Source organism: Neomonachus schauinslandi, chromosome 4 (genome assembly GCF_002201575.2).
Source record: "Neomonachus schauinslandi chromosome 4, ASM220157v2, whole genome shotgun sequence".
Taxonomy (NCBI): Eukaryota; Metazoa; Chordata; class Mammalia; order Carnivora; family Phocidae; genus Neomonachus; species Neomonachus schauinslandi.
The window spans coordinates 128,025,820-128,045,748 of NC_058406.1; the positions used below are offsets into that span (position 1 = coordinate 128,025,820).

Here is a 19,929-nt window from a genome sequence, read left to right on the forward strand (position 1 = left end):
AACAGAATAGGGACACTAAACTTCTTTTCTGAGGCAGATTGAACCAGTTTTCTTGCAGTATCTTTTAGGCCTGTGATATTTATTGTTTTCACTGATTTTTATTATTTATATGTGCATATTCATTGATATCTGTTATGTGCAAGGACATGGGCCAGGAGCTACAAAGGATGAAAAAAAAAAAACAAGGTGTAATTCTTTGGGCCACTTGAGACTGATGATAATAGTCTCAAAGATGAACTTGAGATGGACTCTATTTCCCACTAGATGGACACTACTGGAAAGAGAGTCACAGTCAAACCAAACAGGCGGAATTGGCAGAGGAGAAATGCAGTGTTACCAGTTCAGAGGAGGCGGGGAGCATCATCAGTTAGGTCATTAGGGAAGACTTCAAGATGCAGGTGCCACTTAAACTGAGCTTGAGAAGAGCTGGAGGGAGGACATTCTGGGTGGAAGAGAGCCTAGTGAGAGGCAGGGAAGTGGGAGGCCATGATGTGTTTGGATGAAATAGTGATCTGGTTTGGATGAAATGCAGATAAGGCTAAATTAGACTGAAGAGTCAAGTTAGGATGATAAGGTTGCTTGTGAAAGAAAAAGAAAGTCTTTAAAGCTTTATAGCATGGATGTGAAGGCTGAGAGCTGTACTTTAGAAAGATTAAGCAATGCAATATGTCGGTTTCAAGTCTAGGACCCCGAGGAATGTTGGTAACATTGATAGGAAATAGGAAACCTGGGGGAACCAGTTTGCACTCCCCCATTCATATTTATGGGTATTTAATTTGAAGAACTACGGAAATGCAGAACTGGACTTTGGGGGGGAGGGGCAGGAGAGATTATATCAAGTAGTCAGTTACAAAGGTAAGTGAAGTTGTGATAATGGCAAGACAGCAAAGAGATGAGTATGCAAGAGAAGAGGGTCAAGGACAGACCTCAGGGGTGTAAACATCTAGCTAGCAGGCAGTAGAGAGAAGTCAGTGGGAAGCAGAGGAGGAACAGTAAGAAAAATCGTGGAAAAAGCAGAATTCAGTTTTTGGGGGAAAAAGGAGGGGAGAATTTCAGAAAATTAAATGATTTATTAAATTGTAATCTTCAGAGCAGGTTAGATAACCTATTTATTTCCATATTCCCCCACAACAGGTGTAGTACAATATTGCACATATTCTTACATTCTTGGTGTTCAATAAATGTTAAATGAATATGTGCAATGCTCTACAAAGTGTGAGGAGTGGGAAGACTGTGAGAAGACCATTTGTTTTCATGACTAGGACATTCTGGTGATTGTTCCTATACTGTGAATTTCCAGCCTTTCTGTTTTAAGGAAAATAAAGGATAAAGATCTTGTCTGAATCAAAGATTAAGGAACATACAATATTGTCTCTAGGGTATGAATTCTGTTGGACCATGAATGAAAAAATGGTTTCCTCATATTACATATTGCCACTCAGCACTCTGTTTGTGTTGAGTGTGTGGTCGAGAATGTGTATGATAGCAGGAGATGGAGGCCACCAAGACACCCACCTGTGGAGAAGAGATGAGTCCATGCAATGGGGTCCACAAAATTATAGTAACATCTGTCAGAATCCTTGCACTAGGTGGACAGAGGGTACCACAGTTGTATCTTATACACACATTAAGTGGAAAGAAGTAAGGAGAACATGAACCCTGGCATAATAACACCTATGTAAACAAAAACACACATGAACCAACACTGGCCAGTGTAATGCAAGGATACACACATGGCCAAAGACATTCATGAGTGGGTATCTCCTGGGGCAAGTGAGGGAATAAACATGAGAATTAGGGTGAAGGGGAAAATAAAAATAAGGACCTTGAAAAGATCAATAATGATGTATGTGACTGATTCATACTTTGTGGGGGACATCAAAAGAAAAGAGGGCATATGTGATGGAAGAATTTTTTTTTCATCATGATAAGTGTATTCTTTATTTCCCACCCCCTATTTCACCCATCCTCCCACCCACCTTCCCATCAGTTTGTTCTCTATAGTTAAGAGTCTGCTTCTTGGTTTGTCTTTTTCCTTTGCTCATTTGTTTCTTAAATTGCACATATGAGTGAGATCATGTATTTGTCTTTCTCTGACTTATTTCGCTTAGAATTATATTCTCTAGCTCTATCCATGTTGTTGCAAATGGCAAGATTTCATTATTTTTTGTGGACTATACAATAGTCCATTGTATATATATATACCACATCTTCTTTATCCATTCATCTATTGATAGATACCTGGGCTGCTTCCATAGTTTTGCTATTATAAATAACGTTGCAATAAACATAAGATGCATATATCTTTTTGTATTTAGTGTTTCTGTATTCTTTGGATAAATACCCAATCGTGAAATTACTGGATCATATAGTATTTCTATTTTTAATTTTTGGAGGAAAATACATACTGTTTTCCACAGTGGTTGCATCAATTTAAATTCCCACCAGTAGTGTGTAAGGGTTCTGTTTTATCCACCTCCTTGCCAACACTTGTTTCTTGTGTTTTTGATTTTAGTCATTCTGACAGGTGTAAGGTAATATCTCATTGCAGTTTTGATTTGCATTTCCCTGATGATTTGTGACGTTGAGCATCTTTGCATGTGTGTTTTGGCCATTTGTATGTCTTCTTTAGAGAAATGTCTGTTCATAACTTCCGCCCATTTTTAAACTGGATTATTTGCTTTTGGGGTGTTGAGTTGTATCAGTTCTTTATATATTTTATATATTTTGGATATTAACCCTTTATTGGATATGTCATTTGCAAATATCTTCTCCCATTCTGTAGGTTGCCTTTTAGTTTTCTTGATTTCTAGATTACGAGAAGTGTTCTGTATCAGATGGGCTGTGTCAGGTCATAGCTTCATGGTAGTCATAACCCTTCTAAGCAATACGGGAAACAATTGTTTGCTTTCTGTGCAGAAACTTTTATTTTGATGAAGTCCAAATAGTTTATTTTTGCTTTATTTTGCTTGCCTCAGGAGATATATCTCAAAAATGTTGCTATGGCCAATGTCAGAGAAATTACTGCTTGTGCTCTCTTCTAGGGTTTTTATGGTTTCAGGTCTCACATTTAAATCTTTATTCCATTTTGAGTTTATTTTTGTGTATGGTGAAAGAAAGTGGTCCAGTTTCATTCTTTTGCATGTTCTTGCCCCGTTTTCCCAACACCATTTTTTGAAGAGACTTTTTCCCATTGTACATTCATTTCTCCTTTGGTGAAGATAATAGTTGACTATGTAATTGTGGGTCTATTTCTGGGTTTTCTGTTCCAGCCCATTGATCTATGGGTCTATTTTTGTGCGTGTACCATAGTGTTTTTTAATTACTGCTGCTTTGTAATAAACTTGAAATCTGGAATTGTGATACTTCCAGTTTTGTCTTTTTCAAGATTGCTTTGGCTATCCGAGGTCTTTTGTGGTTACATACAAATTTTAGAATTGAAAAATGCTGTTGGTATTTTGATAGGGATTGCATTAAATCTGTAGATTGCTTTGGGTAGTATGGACATTTTAACAATATTTGTTCTTCCAACCCATGAACATGGAAATGTCTATTTTTTTTTTCTGCACCATCTTGAATTTCTTTCATCAATATTTTATAGTCCTCAGAGTACAGGTCTTTCACCTCTTTGGTTAAATTTATTCCTAGAAAATGTATTGTTTTAGGTGCAATTGTAAGTGAGGTTGTTTTCTCAATTTCATTTTCTGTTGCTTCGTTATTAATGTATAGGAATGCAGCAGATTTCTGTACATTGATTTTGTACCATGCGACTTCACTGAATTCATTTATCAGTTCTAGTAATTTTCGATGGAGTCTTTAGGGTTTTCTATATATAGTATCATATAATCTGCAAATAGAATTATATTTCTTCCTTACCCATTTGGATGCCTTTTATTTCTGTATGTAGTCTAATTGTTGTGGCTAAGACTCCCAGTACTATGCTGAATAAAAGTGTAAGAGTGGGTATCTTTGTCTTCTTCCTGACCTTAGGGGAAAATCTCTCAGTTTTTCACCATGGACTATGATGTTGGCTGTGGCTTTTTCATATAAGTTCTTTATTATGTTGAGATATGTTCCCCCAGACCTACTTTCCAGAGTTTTTATTATGAATTGATGTTGTACTTTGTGAAATACTTTCTCGGCACCTATTGAAGGTGTCTTTTTTTTAATCCTTTCTCTTACTGAAGTGACAGATCATGTTGATTGTTTGACAAATATTGAACCACCCTTGCATCCTGGCAATAAATCCCATTTGATTGTGGTGTATGATTTTTTAAAATGTATTGTTGGATTCAGCTTGCTAACATTTTGTTGAGGATCTGGTTCTTTAGAAATATTGGCCTGTAGTTCTCTTTTTTTGTAGTGTCTTTCTCTGGTTCCATATATGATGGAAGCATTTTTACAAATCTCAAAAAACTAAACATAGTAAAAAGCTCACACAATAATCAGTGGGGTGACTATATAGGTTTTACGTTTATTACAGTTATTAGCAAACCAAAAATAGAAACATATACTATCTATATCTATAGTAAAATTCATGCATATAATAAGGTCTATTAATTTGGGTCTCAACTCAAAGTGACGTCAGGTGTTTAGCAGCAAGAAGGGTGTGGCAATTATAGTTGGAGCAGAGTACACAGTGTTCTACCCACAGGTTCTTCCAACACACACAAAAAAAGCATACCAAATGGTATAACCTAATATAATACTTTATTGTCTAATACATTACATATTATATAATTATCAAGCAGGAATCCAGTATTGACATTTGTATTCTAGCTTAACAGTTACATTTACTAGTCCTTCTCATTAAAATGTGTGTTTAACAAATTAGTTTTCTACCCATTCAGATAATGAGAAGTGCAACTTGAATTTAGTAGCAAGGATATTCTTTATACATACTAACTGGCATAAAATATAAATAGAAAGACATACTTTTACAAAGAATATAGGAACCATCCTTTCACATGTAGTGAAATCAGAATCATATTTCTGCCTTTTCCTCACTTTTGTCAAACTGGAAATTGGACCCAGCAGGGTCATGCAAACTGCCCCCCCACCCCACCCCCACAGGAAGACCTACTGCAGGCTAATGTGAAGGGCTGTGTGTCTTTGTCTTTACTACTTTCAACACAGATTTCCACTTGCTATTCCTTTGTTCTAACCATTCTTTTTTAAACCTGTCTTGAAAAAAATTATGATTATCTTCATCCTCTGTCTCAGAGATGATTTCCATCTTCTGAATGATGAGTTTAATAAGCTCATGCTGTTTTTCCAGAAGAGAAGTGAGATCCTTCAGCCTAAAAGGATATATATGTCTCATGAATTTATTGTCAATGATCTTTTCAGTCCTTGAGTGCAGAGAGGCCTAGATTACGAGAAGTGTTCTATATCAGATGGGCTGTGTCAGGTCTTAGCTTCATGGTAGTCATAACCCTTCTAAGCAATACACATTTTTTAAGTTCAAGTGTTCTTCTTAAGGTTGTACTGTTAGTTCTTGGCCAGTTTATTTTTGTTCTTATTTTAAAGATTAAAATGTTCTTGCACAGAAAGATTGACTGGCTTGCCCAAGGTCATAGAGTTAGTAAGCAGTTGAATAGGGCTTTAAACTCAGGTAAATTAACTCTAAAGCCCTCATGCTTAACCACTGGACACAGCATAGCTTCTCTAGGAATCCTGAAAATCTTTCAAAGCTTTGATGTATGAATTCATATGGCTCATGGAAATGCAGTTTAAGATACTGACTGGCAGAACTGATTGGTGAATTGCAGCAAATAAGTTGTTGGGTCTAAAAAATTTCTCATGATTCTCAATATACTATGACATCAGTCAACTAAAGCATGACTTAATATGAGATAAACACAAATATACAATATAACCTTACACTATACATTATTTAAAAGTTTTAAGTTTCTCAAATACAGATATAAAGAAAAACACATACCTATATTTCTGCTTCAATATTTCTATTTCTAGAGATGTGTCAACATTTGGAATTTCCTGTCTTGTTTCTTTGATGTAAAAAATAAAATGAAATATATGCTGTGGGATAAAAGATGAACAGTTACTCAGGTTGAACTCAATTCAGGAACTATTTCTTGAATGTGTGCCCATGATTCAGCTACTGAACCAGACATGCTAGCACCACAAATAGCTAAGATATAGCTATTGAGCTTGAGCTTGAGCTCCCTCAAGGAGCTCACAATTTGTTGACAGAAACAGACCTATAAAGAGCTATAAAATGAATCATGCATATTATAATGAGGTACAAGATGTACAGATAATATAGAAGGAGAAAACTGGAGTGGAAGACTGTTTATGAAAAGGTATAACTGAATCATATATTTTCTCATGAAAAATGTTCATTATAAGTGGTGGTATTCCATATAGGATTAGTTGTTCTCTAAAACTGCACCATTATGCAACACAACTGAGTTTCCCATGAGGACATTTCTGAAATGCTATTTTAATATATATTTTTAAAATTTAGTGTCTTTTAAACCATTGGTAGACGAATGTGTCAAGGGCAGATATGAAATGACCGGAAATGAGGCAATTTTAGGAGTCCAGGCAAAAGAAGATGGCAGCACACACAGGCCATCCAGGAAGCCTAATCAACCAAACTTGGGAGTGACTGGGTGTGAGGGGTCAGGAGTGGGGAAAAGGAGACATCAAGGATGACATCTTGCACAAGCAAATGGTGTTGACATTAAGAAACTTTGGAGAAGAGGCTTTTTCATTCTTTCCCTGCAGGGGGAGTGAAACATGGGAGGAGTGAAAATTGTGAGTTTCTTTTGCATGAGTTTGTTTTGAATATGCCGAATTTGAGGTACTTTGAGACATACCAGTAAAGATGTCAGGTAGAGAGCTGGACATAGGAGTCTGGACCTCAAAGAGAGCTCTAGGCTAGAGAATCAATTGCTGAGCCTTCTGTATTTTAGGAGTAGTTGCAACCATGGATATGAATGAAATTGAACAGGGAAATGGTGTAGTTAGAATAAAGCCTAGGCTGATACTCAGACTGACTTTATCATTTCATGACTACACAATGAAAAATTAACGCGCAAAGAACTCAGAATATTCATAGAGAGATGAGGAAGCCCAGGCATGATCAGGATTAGCATCCTGATGCTAATCAGGATTAGCTTCTCTTAATATGGTCCCTTTTCCATTATAATGCAGTGGCTTGCTTAGTCTTCGACACTTAGCACATTTTCTATAATGTACATTCCCAATGCACGTGCGTGCATGTGTATATGTACCTATGTGCTCTATTTTTGCACATAGACATTTTTTTCACATATATGTAAGTGGCATGTGACTAGGAAAAACAAAAAGGTACACTGTAAGAAAGATATAGGGTACAGCTGATCCACCCAACCACCCATCCACTCTCACAGGGATGTGGTACACATTTAACACAAATGTTATGAATGAGCCAGTAGGACAAATGCCTCCCTCACACTGCCCATCACGTTCTCACTGTGGGTTAATCATGCACTTCCTTTTTTAAATCACAATTACTTCTTTTCCACAGGTACAGTGACTCAAAGTCTATAAAAGGGTACCTTTAGGGATAACACAATGAATGAATGTCAAACGGTATCGCGTGATTTATGCTGATATTTTTCACATGTACTTACTAATAACCCTGTACATCTGGGTCTGTTGGGATACACAATGATGGATTTCTGATCTACTTTGCGTAGGAACCAGAGGGGCAGCTTCTTCTCTAAGCTGGTATGAAGTTCCACCTAAAGTTTGGATTTATTGAGAGGAATCATTAATAAGCATCTGGAATGTTTACACCACACAAAAGCAACTGCTGTTAGTACAGCAAACTGAAAACTGATTCCTGTGTCCTGCTTTATACACAAGCAGCTGGGCTGGCCAGGTTTGCCGTCTCTCAGCTCATCCACTGACAAGACAGGGGCAGCAGTCTGCAGCTGGGGCAAACTCTTTACTGAAGGAATTCAGTGTAAGTGAGCAGATGTTCACTGTTCAGGGACCGTGGCTGACAGTGGGCACATCAGACGGCAACGACTCTGCCCATACTCTGGGGCATCGTACGACAAGATGCACGCAGCCAGGCTGTGCGGCGGACATGATGCACACCTGCGACAGGGGAGGAAGCCATGCTTAGATGGAGGACCACGACAGGAACCAGCGAAAGGACCGCAACTGGCACATCGGAGGGTAGTACTTCATCGACTTTTCACACTGTGCTGTCGGGTGCAAAATGGTTTATCCGTGACATATCTTGAGTCTAATTTCTGTTTTCAGAGATACAATCTTTTGTCTCATTTAACAGATTTACCTTGAGTTGATATTTAGTTTTCTGTTTGCCAAATTCTCTCTTCCACTTTTTTTTTAATAGTCCTTTGTGTCTGTTGTTTAGATGGGTTTATTGTAATCACCATGTAGGTGAGTTTGCTAAGACCATAGGCATTTTCATACATGGGCATTTCAGTCGTTCACACCCACAAATGGTGAGATGGTAAGAACTTCCCTGACCACCTGTTTAAAATGTCAGCCTTTCTCTCACACAACACGCTCTGTATCTTGCTTCCCTATTTTTATAACACTTACCACCACTTAACATGCTATGTACTAGTTCCAGTTTCAAGAACAGCTATATTTTCTTGTATTTTATTCACAACACCAATTAGATATTTTCTTTGGGTTTCTATAATAAATAATTTCCAAGGTTCCTTTTTCCCTTGGGTCTTAAGGGCAATATTCCTTTCCTCTTGCAATACACATTTTTTTCAGAGGTCATATGTTATCATTCACTTACGTGATTGAAAAATATTTATTCAAGTCTACTGCCTGCCAACAGACAAAGCACATGGTGTGTCTTAACCCTGTCCATTTTCTACATAGGACCTGCCAGATTTCCTTGCTCCAGTATGGTCCTGGGGAGGAAGGCAAGCAGAGCTTCAAGTCCAACCTTGGTGGGTCTGCTGGGACCCACTGGGCATGGCTCCTCTGGGCTAAGGGCTCATCTGCACCTCCACCTGCTGGGTTTCCCATGTTGAAGGTAAGAGAGCTCTGTGGCTCTCCTTTTGTGATGTGCAGATGTCTGTCCATGTGTGGGGTCTACAGCTGCCAGCCTGAACCGGAAGTGGGGATACTCATGTTGAAAACTAAAGAGCTCCAAGCTCCTCAAAATACTCATGACTCGTGTCTTTGAGTAACTGTTACAGCTCCCAGCAGGCACTGTCCCAGGGACCTCTCTGTCCCCACTTATAAGGGTCTGAAAGAAGACTAAATGTCCCTCTGTGAAAGGGCTGCTGCCGTCCCCTTATGCTCTGGTTCTGATGTGGCCTCAGACTCAAGTTGTATGTCTGACAGAGAGAGTTGTACATGGTTGTAGAGATTTGCTTAAACAACAACTTAGGGGAAATAAGAGAATGGCTTCTTGGGTTTCTAGTCCGTGCTCTTCGTGATCCAAAACAAGGCACAGATAACACAGGAGCACTTGCTTTGCCTGTTTCCTTTATAGGCCCTTGTGCCGTCGTGTTTCAGGGAAGAGATCAAATCTAGTATAGAATCGTGCTTTTCTTTTTTTTTTTTTTTTTAAGATTTTATTTATTTGAGAGAGAGAATGAGTGAGAGAGAGCACACACATGAGAGAGGGGAGGGTCAGAGGGAGAAGCAGACTCCCTGCTCAGCAGGGAGCCCGATGCGGGACTCGATCCCAGGATTCCAGGATCATGACCTGAGCCGAAGGCAGTCGCTTAACCAACTGAGCCACCCAGGCATCCCAGAATCGTGCTTTTCATATCAACTGGACTGACACTGTAGTTTAGTGGGCTTCCCCCAGAAGTCTTATGTAGGGCTGTTGCTTACATCGTTCTTTTTATTTACTTTCCTTGATCTTTTCAAGAGTTGTTATGAAGCACTGATGACATGCCTGCGAAGAGGTTTATACATCGCTTTTCCTCTCCTCACCCACCTCCCTCGAGTCCCGCACTCCATTTTTGTTACAGTAGTAACTGGTCAGTTAGCTCTTCCTTCCTCTAATCTTTCTCCACTAAGTCGAGGTAACAACAGATCATCTTATATACCACTTTCATCTTGTTCTCATTCTTTGGAAGAGCTGATAGTAATGTCCCACTCACTAACAAAATAACTTGAAGCACTTCCACCATTTACTGCCCTTTCTTTCAAAGGTAAGGTTTTCGGGGGTGCCCGGCTGGCTCAGTCAGGAGATCGAGACTCTATATCTCAGGGTTGTGAGTTCGAACCCCAGGTTGGATGCAGAGATTACTCAAAAATAAAATCTTAAAAAAAAAAAAAGCTAAGGTTTTCTTGTGCTGTTTTTTAATAAAGCCCTCAATCGTCTTGAGCTGCCTTAGTGCCTCCTAAGGAACCATCCTTCCAGGCCAGGTGGCCCTTCACCTCTCCTTAGCCACTTCTCATTCTGCCTTCAGCCCTTTGCTCCTGCCGGGTACGGCCCTTCTGGATTGGCCTCGCTGCTCCTCTAAATCCTATCTTTCATTGTCTGGCTCACATGCCAACTTTTCATGTAGCATTTCCTTAACTGTGTTTGCATTCATTTTCTGTACCTAACATTTTAACCATTTAATTTATATATATTTGTTCTTTAAATGTGCCAAGCCCTCTCTGTATAACGTACAGCTTAGTCACAGAAAAGAGAGTTTAAGGATAGTTCTAAGTTGATTTTGATATTTTATACTCTGAATGTTCAGTTGATGTGCTAATTAGATTGATTTTACTTATTAAAGTCAGTAAGTAACTGGGTGAGTTTATGCTGGGGTTCTGTGTTCTCTCATGCTAAGTTGTATTGTGCTCCACACATACCATGTACTGGAGCATTTTTCAGAAATAAACATATGCTAATGGATAGCTGAATGAGTAAGAGAGAAGAAAGCAGCGTGACAAAGAAAAGTGAAGAGGATAAAGTTAAATCTTATCATGAATTTGTCTTTCTCTTGAACTGGCTTAAGTTTCTGAATGTGTATGTTCAACTGGTCATCAGATATTTTTGAAGCATCAAGTATTCCCATTCAAATTTGAAATTTAAAGACAATGCAAATAAGAGCATAGAAATCGTTTTGCATTGTGTAATAGGAGACCACCTCACAAGATTCAACAGCCAAGGACCTATCCGGAAGCCTCTGAGTTGAGCAAATTTTACATCGAATTATTTAGAAAAATGTAACGGATGTGACAAAGGGACAAAATCTCATGGATGCAGTGAACACTTCAATATAACACATGATGTGGGAAGCTTGCAAGGCTATGGCCAGAATATCAGGAGCTCCTTGGAACAGCGGGGCTGTGACAAGACAGAATACCTCACACCTGTCATATTCTTATTTAGCAGCTAGCTACCTGGTTGGCCACATGTTGACATTAAAAGAGGCCCAGATAATTTCTCCGTTCCTCTGCCGATACTGTTCTGAAAATTTCTTCCTCATTTCTGATCCTTCGACTACAGCAGGTATACCAGGGAATGTGCATGACAGGCACTATAAGGTGTGGTGCTTCTCAGCCCTAACGAAATGTCGGTTTTAAATAACTGATCACAGAAATCAGCTATTCTCATACATGAATACTCACGATGGTGCTAATTTCAGGAAGTTTTAAATAAATACAGTACTTACCTGCATAGCAATCCTCTTCAACAATGCATGCTTCTGGACCTCTGCAATGTCACCAACTGCCAAACCAATCTGAAGTACAACACAGCACCAAGTCATTACCAGCTTGATGGCTCACCTCAAAATGCATTAAGATCTCTTTGGCTGGAGTGAGGGAGTGAGCATGTAAATTGCCTGGTAGTGGCCTCAGCACACAGGACTAACACATCTTGCAGCAAACTGCAAAGCCTATATACCTTTGTCACAATGGTAGCCACGCTGATGGATTCATTAAGTGTTATCCTAAAAAATTAGGACACAGCAATTAATCAAATTCATTTTAATTAAAATAAAAATTTGTTATTTTTGCAGATGATAGGGGTGATAGAATATCAAATGCCACTGGGGTAAGCCATGCAACGTGGTTGCAAACTGCAGGAGTTTGGCATCTAAGATAAACAAGAGTGACCTGACAACATGGAAAAGTTAAATAGCAAACTGAGGCGAAGCAGAAATGTCTACCTTACATAGGTTTGGCAGGAAAGGGTACACTGCAAGGGGGGGGGTGTGGCTTTGGTAACAAACAAAAACAAACAGTAACTCTGTCTAGAACTCCATGGCTTCATAGAATTAGGTGAGGGGAACCCGTCAGCTCAGTTCCACTCAATCCAAATTAAATTCACTTACTTACATTAGCTGCCGCCTATTTCATTAGACAATCAGTACCTGCCTATGCTGAACCAGCCTTCTGGATGCTGGTGCTCTCAAAAACTCAAAGTCAAGTAAACTACATGAGAGAAGGGCTCGGTCTGTCCAAGTCACCACTATATGCCCAGTGCTTAGAATCATACAGGGCATATAGTAGGTACACAAAATAGCTACTGAGTGAATGAGCACTGAAAGAGTATATTCCAGGGTGTGCAGACTAGCACTGAGAAACATGTATAGTCAACAAGTAGGCTTTATTTGACAGGATAATGTTTTTTATTTTAAATTTGGAAGCCTTTCAGTGGGCATTCTCTCAGTTTTTATATCAGCCTCCATCAAAACCACCTGTCTCATACTGGCTGCCTCACACATTTAAGATACTTGCCTAGGATCTAAAGATATCTGATCTTGAGTCATAGAATAAATTACTAATATTTAATCACAGGTAACATTTATTTGATGCTTATCATGTGCCAAGCACTGTTTCAAGTGCCCTGTATTAACTCATTTCATCTTCATAACAACCTAGAAAGTAGGTTTTATTATCTTTTTCTGATTTGTGTCCTCAAAATTATGAAAACACAGGAAGGGACATCTGATTCAGACTAAGGTGATGGCGGGGAGGTGTTGGTTAAGAAAGTCTAACTAGGAGAGATGATGCTTGAGCTGAGTGTTGAAAGCTTAGAAAGAGTTAACCCAAAGTGGGAGGGCCGTCCAGGAAAAGGAGCAGCTCGTGTGGAGCCCAGGAGGTACAAAGAAAAGTCTGGCACACTCCATGAACATTCATGGTGCATGTCTGAGTAAATCCTGCCAACAGTGGAGAGCTGGGTGAGATCTGAGTGAGATCTGGGTAAGATCCAGATCATGAAGACCTTGTGTGCCATGCTGATGGATTTAGACTGAAATGAAGAGTCCCAGGGGGGTAAAAAAAAAAAGGGATGCAAAAGTCACTGACAGGTTCAGCTTTCCCTTAGAACATCACTGTGGTGACAATTTGCAGGAAGGATTAGAGAAGTGAGACAAGATAGCGTCTTTGGGCTACTGCAGCAATATGGATGAGGAACCATGAGGGTGTAAGCCAACTGGAAGTAGGCATAAGAGGCAAATATTTACTGAAGAAGTGAGGAAAGGGCAGAGCTGAATCTAAAGTATCTTCCAATGATCTGAGATGACCAGGAAGGTGCTACTGAGAGGCATCGGCAGAGTTTGAAGGAAAGAAAACATTGACAGTCTTGGCTCTGTTGGGTTTGATTTTCTTCTAGGACGTGCAGGTAGAGATGGCACCAATGTATACTACTGCTAGGCCAAATCCTCTTCTAGATAATTATCTTCTAAAACATAAGGGATTCTAAGGGAAAAATGTGGGCTTTATGTCATTCTTCATTATTCTTCGTGTTGTCCTTTATTTTTCTAGGTCATCAAAATAAAACTCTGGAGTTGCATCAAGTAAGTGAATCAAAACATTAAGTAGTCGATCTTTTCTTTTCTTTCCAGAAACACTGTATAGCACAATTCCTGGTGCATAGTCAGACTCAGTAAAAGTGTATTGAATGTGTGCATGTTTACATAAATGAATAAGGGGGGAAAAAAATGCACTGTAATGTCAGCTCGGGTATTCCATGGACCTGGGATGTACTTCTGCCTGCATTGGCTAAGATGCTCATGGCTGGAGCAGGTTCTCTGTGCAGGGCGTGTTCATGTCTGCTGGGGATGTTAGCCTGTAACTGGTTTAGAGATGGCACCTGAATGCCACAGGTGTCCGCGTGCCTGAGAGGCTCTTCCCCACTTGAATCTCTGGTCAATGAGAAATTTAAAGGCAGAGATGAGGTTTTAATCCTTCATTCCACCAAGATCTCTGCCCAACCTCTGACCCCCTACCCCAACTCCAGAGCAGCACACACCATTCATCTTTATTTCCTTATTCTTCAGTTTTGTAGTTCCTCATAGCATTTATCATCCCCATGACATTGTATTACATACTTATTTATTTACTACTTCATGACTAATTTATAATGTAAGGATTGGGTATTGCTCTATTCACCACCGTTTCCCAGCACCTGGATCAGTGTCTAGATTCTTCGTATCTGCCAAGTGAATGCATCCTGGCATCCCCTGGGCCTCATGCTGTGCCTGGCACACCCCCGGCACTAAATGAATGTTGAATGAATGGATTTTATAATAGTCCCTTTTGACTTTCATGAAGGGAGATGAAGGAGGCTAAGAATAATTTTCATTGCTAAATGCTCCAAATGATCAACAAACAGAAAATATAAGGATAAATTACTTACAAGTAAATTCATGAGTACAATTGGGACAAACATGGTAAAGGCAATAATCTGTATAAAGGACAGAACTGGATATGCCAATTTGTTTCTCAAAAACGGTTCTAGGAAGGCATCGCGATAATTAATATCTCCTAGCATCATGCTGAAGGTCTGGATTATAGAGAGCAATGGAGAGCTGAATGCATCCTGAGAAAAGATGGTAAGGTAAAAGTGAAATGCAAAATGCACGTAATGAAAAAATACTTCCTGAAGAGTAAAATGATAAAATCTTACTTACTTTTTTTAAGTCACAGGACTATAGCTACTGAAAGTGATAAGAACTAATAAACTGGCAATAAAGTCATCAAGATCTTTCCTGCATCTATAACAAATCATCATGCATTATATATATAAACATTTTGACAATGGAAGAAAGTCATTGAGTTAGGCGATATTTTTTCCTTCAATAAAAATCATCTGAAGGCAACTTTATCAGATAAAAAATTATGTTACTATTAATTTTCTAAGCCATTCAGATTTAAGTATAAATATGTATTCCCAATATTCACATCAACAAAATCAACTACTAATGTAGCTGCCTCACCTGCAAACTCAGGAGGACGTAAAAGCTGAGGCCAAAAGCCAGAAGAAGGAAGACAAACACGACCGTAGACCTCAACAAAGTTTTCATAATTACCTCTAACATAACGATGAAAATTCCACAATTTTCAAATCTAGGAAAATTTAACAATTAAAATATGTATTTACTTTTCTGGTCAAAGTGTTAATATTCATCATGCATTAGGTACAATGTTTCATAGATGAGTAACTGAGGCCAGTTACTTTCAAAAAGGAGACATGAGAAATCATGAATAGTAGTCTTATCTTCAAACTGTCAAACGGTTTTCTTTTTCCTTCCTGTTAGTGTTTATCTTTGTTTTACTACTTGACCACTAGGTATCACTTCAAACAAAGTAGGAGAGAAAAATCTTCCCAGGATCATAGAAAGTGCTACCAAAGCTTGATAAAGGGATCCTAAAGATGATTTATGTGATGCATCCAGTGGAGATTCTAAATGAGCTCCTAGACCTGAAGGGCACACCCATATGATTTACATGGCCTCCTGAGGTTTCCTTTTTCTCTCCCAGAAACCAAAATTGTGAAATGGCTAGGCAGATAGTGGATGTGTCATCTAGCCACCAATGTGGACATTTCCTTTGACAAAGACAGCTTGTTAAAGGGGGAATCATGAGACTTTAAAGCTGAAAGGGACTTTAGAGAAACTAAGTTCCCAAAAGATGTCCAGGAACTCGCTAAGGTCGCTGATAATGGCAAAGCCAAAGGAGTGGCGGTACCTGGACTTGCCTTGGAGCCTCTTGACTTCCAGACCACTGTTCTTCCCACCACACCATGTCCTTTCCAAGGGGCTGGGCTCAACCCCACAACATTGTGCTTGTAAACAGTGATGCAGATGATATGGTAGGAAAAGCATGGTCCCTGGAGTTAGAAAGATGTGGGTAAAATGTCCGCTTGCTAGCTGAGATCCTGGGAAAGTTACTTAGCTCAGCCCTTCATTTTCTTCTTTTATATACTGTGAGTAATATCTATCTCTTATTGTAAAGATTTTATGAAATAACTTTATCTCAACATTGGCAATTGTGGGAGGTAAGAGAGCTTAGTCCTTTTTTCCCCCTCTAGAATTAGGTTTTTTGAACTTGTCTCTTATATCACTATTATTTCCCATACCTATCTCTTCATTTTGTTTTTTTTTTTTTGTTGTTGTTGTTTTTTTTTTTTTTAAAGATTTTATTTATTTATTTGAGAGAGAAAGAATGAGAGATAAAGAGCATGAGAGGGAGGAGGAGGAGAGGGAGAAGCAGACTCCCTGCCGAGCAAGGAGCCCGATGCGGGACTCGATCCCGGGACTCCAGGATCATGACCTGAGCCGAAGGCAGTCGCTTAACCGACTGAGCCACCCAGGCGCCCTCTTCATTTTGTTTTAATCTAAAGTAAATGCTTAGCAAATAATACCAAAGCCAAGAATAGCCAATACTTTTATTCCGATTTAAACCCCACATTTAACCTAGATTTGTCTAGACCAGTGATTCTTGACCGCAGACTATTTTGCCACTCAGAAGATATTTGACAATATCTGGATACATTTTTTGTTGTCACATGGTGGGGGTGTTGCTACTGGTTATCTAGTCGGTAGAGGCCAGGGATGCTGCTACATGTTCTTCAATGCACAGGGCAGCCCCCCCCACATCAAAAAAATACCTAGCCACAAATTTCAGTAGTGCCAAGGTTAAGAATTCTTGGTCTATACTCTGAGCTCCAAACCTCTCTCACCTTTTCCTTAATAGTATATAAAATGTATCTGCACAGTCTAAAACAATTGGAAAAGGAATGGGCCAATTATAAATTTATGGTACTTAAAATAGTTCTTTTAATGTTAAAAATACCTAAGGGATATAGAAATCATTCAAGCTGGCTTTACCTCTGCAGATATAATAAGAAGTTCATCCAGTAGAAGTATATAGCAACCGCTCCACATTGCCACTGCACAGAAGCTGGTATACCAATGAATAAGGGTGACACAAAAATGATGCTTGTTGTATAGATAATCCATTCAACTGCATTGGCATGATCCAAAATATAGTTCCTCTTCTGGGGTTGAAAAGAATTCAGAATTACCACATGTAGAGGCCAAGACCTGGCATCTTACACACACACACACACGCACGCAACATTTTTGTGACACTGCAGTTGGAGAGGTTTAGGACCGAGGAGCCAGCTTCTGCCATCCTCGACTGAACTCAGAGCCCTGGATATGGACCAGTATTGAAGGTGGCCCAGCCTTTTCTGTTGACCTGGCACACTTTGGGAATCTGATACCTAAGGAAATTCTACAATTTCCTGGGCTTTTTCTGTAGAGCCCATTCCTTCTTAAGGAAATTCCTGGGGAGCTGCCGGTTGGTTTAATTAATTCCTTTATGCCTGTGTAAGGACATACATGTGAATTTCTCAGGATACAAATAAACTAAAGCTGCTTCCAAGGAGGTTTGAGGCCTGTGCTAAGACTTAATGACTGCAAAAATTTGACGTCATTTCCTACTCTTAAAGATTTCATGTTTTGGACATTAAATTTCCTATAGAGGTGATGATTTTAGTATCAATAAAAAAATGTGGAGACCAACTCTGTTAGAGAAATCATATAACTTTATAGTTTAGGTTATAATCTGTAAAAAAAAAAAAATGAAAATTATGACAAGATTAAATAATATGCCCTAAATCATTTAAGCTACAATGGAACAATATAGTCTAATTCTCAGAATTGTGACAATTTACTGCAACTACATACACACACACACATAAGTACTTGCAATGTATATCAAACAAATGTGAAGCATTGTAACTATCATTAACATTCTTTAATGCACATATCAATGTGCTTATGTAACAAAGTAAATTTTCACATAAAATGAGGTATTGTATACAAGATATATATCTTATAAAAAGATGCACAAAAAAACCCCAAAAAGTGAATAAAAGACTTTAAACCTCCACACTGAGAAAAGATTGATGCCATTTATTAGCCAAAGTAAGGACCTGTAGATAACTCACGTAATTCTTGAGTCTGATCTGAACTTGGTCCACCCATTAAAACAAAAAATAAGGTATGAAGTAAAAATTACACTATAAAGTGTTCTCAAATTTTTTTATAACTTGAAATTTTATCCAATAAAGAAAAGCATTCTAATTAAGAAAGCAATTCAAAGAAAAACCCATTTGAAATGGAGTCATGGACCAAGTAAGTTCTTTATAAATTGTTACTAAAAGTATCAAATTCAAAATCTATTATGTTAGCAAAATATCTAACTGATATCAGAGAAAATACAGAAAAGTCATTCATAAGTTCATTTGTAGCCAAGCAGACCCATATGGACTAGTACAACGGGAACATCCTTACTTCAGATTTATCAAATACGCACCATTCAATGCAGGAGTCTTATCTAAAATCATGTGATTTCTACAGTTTGAAAAGTTTATGCTTGGTATTTCCAATCTATACATTTGTCAAGTTATGTGATTTTATTCTGATATATATTGCTTCAATAATAGTTCAGCAATTTATGTTCTGCATATTAAAATATTTGCAACTTTAGAGATACAAAATGTATTGTGTACCTGTTGGAAAATTTGGACCACTTCTTTGCAATATCCAAATATACTTGATAAAAAAACTAAAATCATGCAAACTTTTATAAAATATGAATTCTGAAACAGAAAAATACAAAACAAACCATTATGAAGGATATCAAATAAAACAACACTTAAGCGTCTTCATAATTTCCACTATTAAATATTTCGTTTTTCTTCTGTTTCATTCCTACATACTGTTTATATTTGATTTAAACAGAAAATTACTGTGATACCAATATAAAGACAACTCATATCCATTTCATAATGTCCTTTCTAAGAGAGGTTCAAAAATTACCAAACGATTTCTAAAAGAATATGAAATCTGTAGACCTCTATAAAAAAAATTTTTACTATGGTAAAATACACATAAACATAAAATTTACCATTTTCAAAGTTTTACATTTTACATGTATATTTACATTTCAAAATGTATAATTTTGTGACATGAAGGAAACTACCACCACCATCCCTCATCATCTAGCTCCGTAATTTTTCATCATCCCCAAACACAAACCCTGTATCCACTAAGAAACACTTCTTTTCCCCCAAAATCCCTGACAGCCACAAATCTGCTTTCTTGTAGACCTATTTTAAAGTTTTAAACTCCAGCATTAAAACTAGTATCTCATACATGTCAATTCTCTTTAAATTAATTTACAAACTCATTTATTGACCTATTTACTTATAGTCCCTCTCATTCCACAAAGGATTTTGGGAGAAATTGTTCATATATGAATTCTACAGTCTATTTATAATAAAGTCCTCATATTTCAGATTTATTATGGGGTTAGTATTTCTAAGGAAAAAACCACACTTTTGATAATAATTTTATTTTAAAAAGTTGAAATATAAAGACCAATTGAAAATACCTTGGTGTCTAAGATTTCTGAATGATCACTAGTTCCATTGATGATTCCAGTTGAGTTGAAAGCCATACCTGGCTTTATACTGATAACAAGAAATGTCATAGGCAGGAGACCAATGCAGTAAGATCCTAAGTTCATAACATGGGCTCTAAACCCATAAGCCAACCTACAAAAATAAATCACAATTTCAACAAAAAAAATGCATAAGATAAAAAGTGGAAAAAGTAGTTATAATCTCTCTCAGAAATCTATTTGGTAAATCCATTGAACTTTAGAACC

At 38.0% G+C, this 19,929-nt stretch overlaps 1 protein-coding gene across 1 annotated transcript in view; it reads right to left on the reverse strand.

Annotated features, from left to right (window-relative positions):
- Positions 1 to 5,089: 5,089 nt before the first annotated feature.
- TRPA1 (transient receptor potential cation channel subfamily A member 1) overlaps positions 5,090 to 19,929 on the reverse strand; it is a 52,444-nt gene continuing 37,604 nt past the window's right edge. The window contains exons 19-27 of the mRNA XM_021688375.1: positions 19,654 to 19,816; positions 18,770 to 18,859; positions 17,079 to 17,248; positions 15,186 to 15,315; positions 14,606 to 14,788; positions 11,634 to 11,702; positions 7,644 to 7,754; positions 5,945 to 6,042; positions 5,090 to 5,300 (exon numbers count right to left, since the gene is read on the reverse strand). Coding sequence (XP_021544050.1) covers positions 5,090 to 5,300; positions 5,945 to 6,042; positions 7,644 to 7,754; positions 11,634 to 11,702; positions 14,606 to 14,788; positions 15,186 to 15,315; positions 17,079 to 17,248; positions 18,770 to 18,859; positions 19,654 to 19,816 — 1,225 coding nt within the window. The remainder of the gene's footprint in view (positions 5,301 to 5,944; positions 6,043 to 7,643; positions 7,755 to 11,633; positions 11,703 to 14,605; positions 14,789 to 15,185; positions 15,316 to 17,078; positions 17,249 to 18,769; positions 18,860 to 19,653; positions 19,817 to 19,929) is intronic.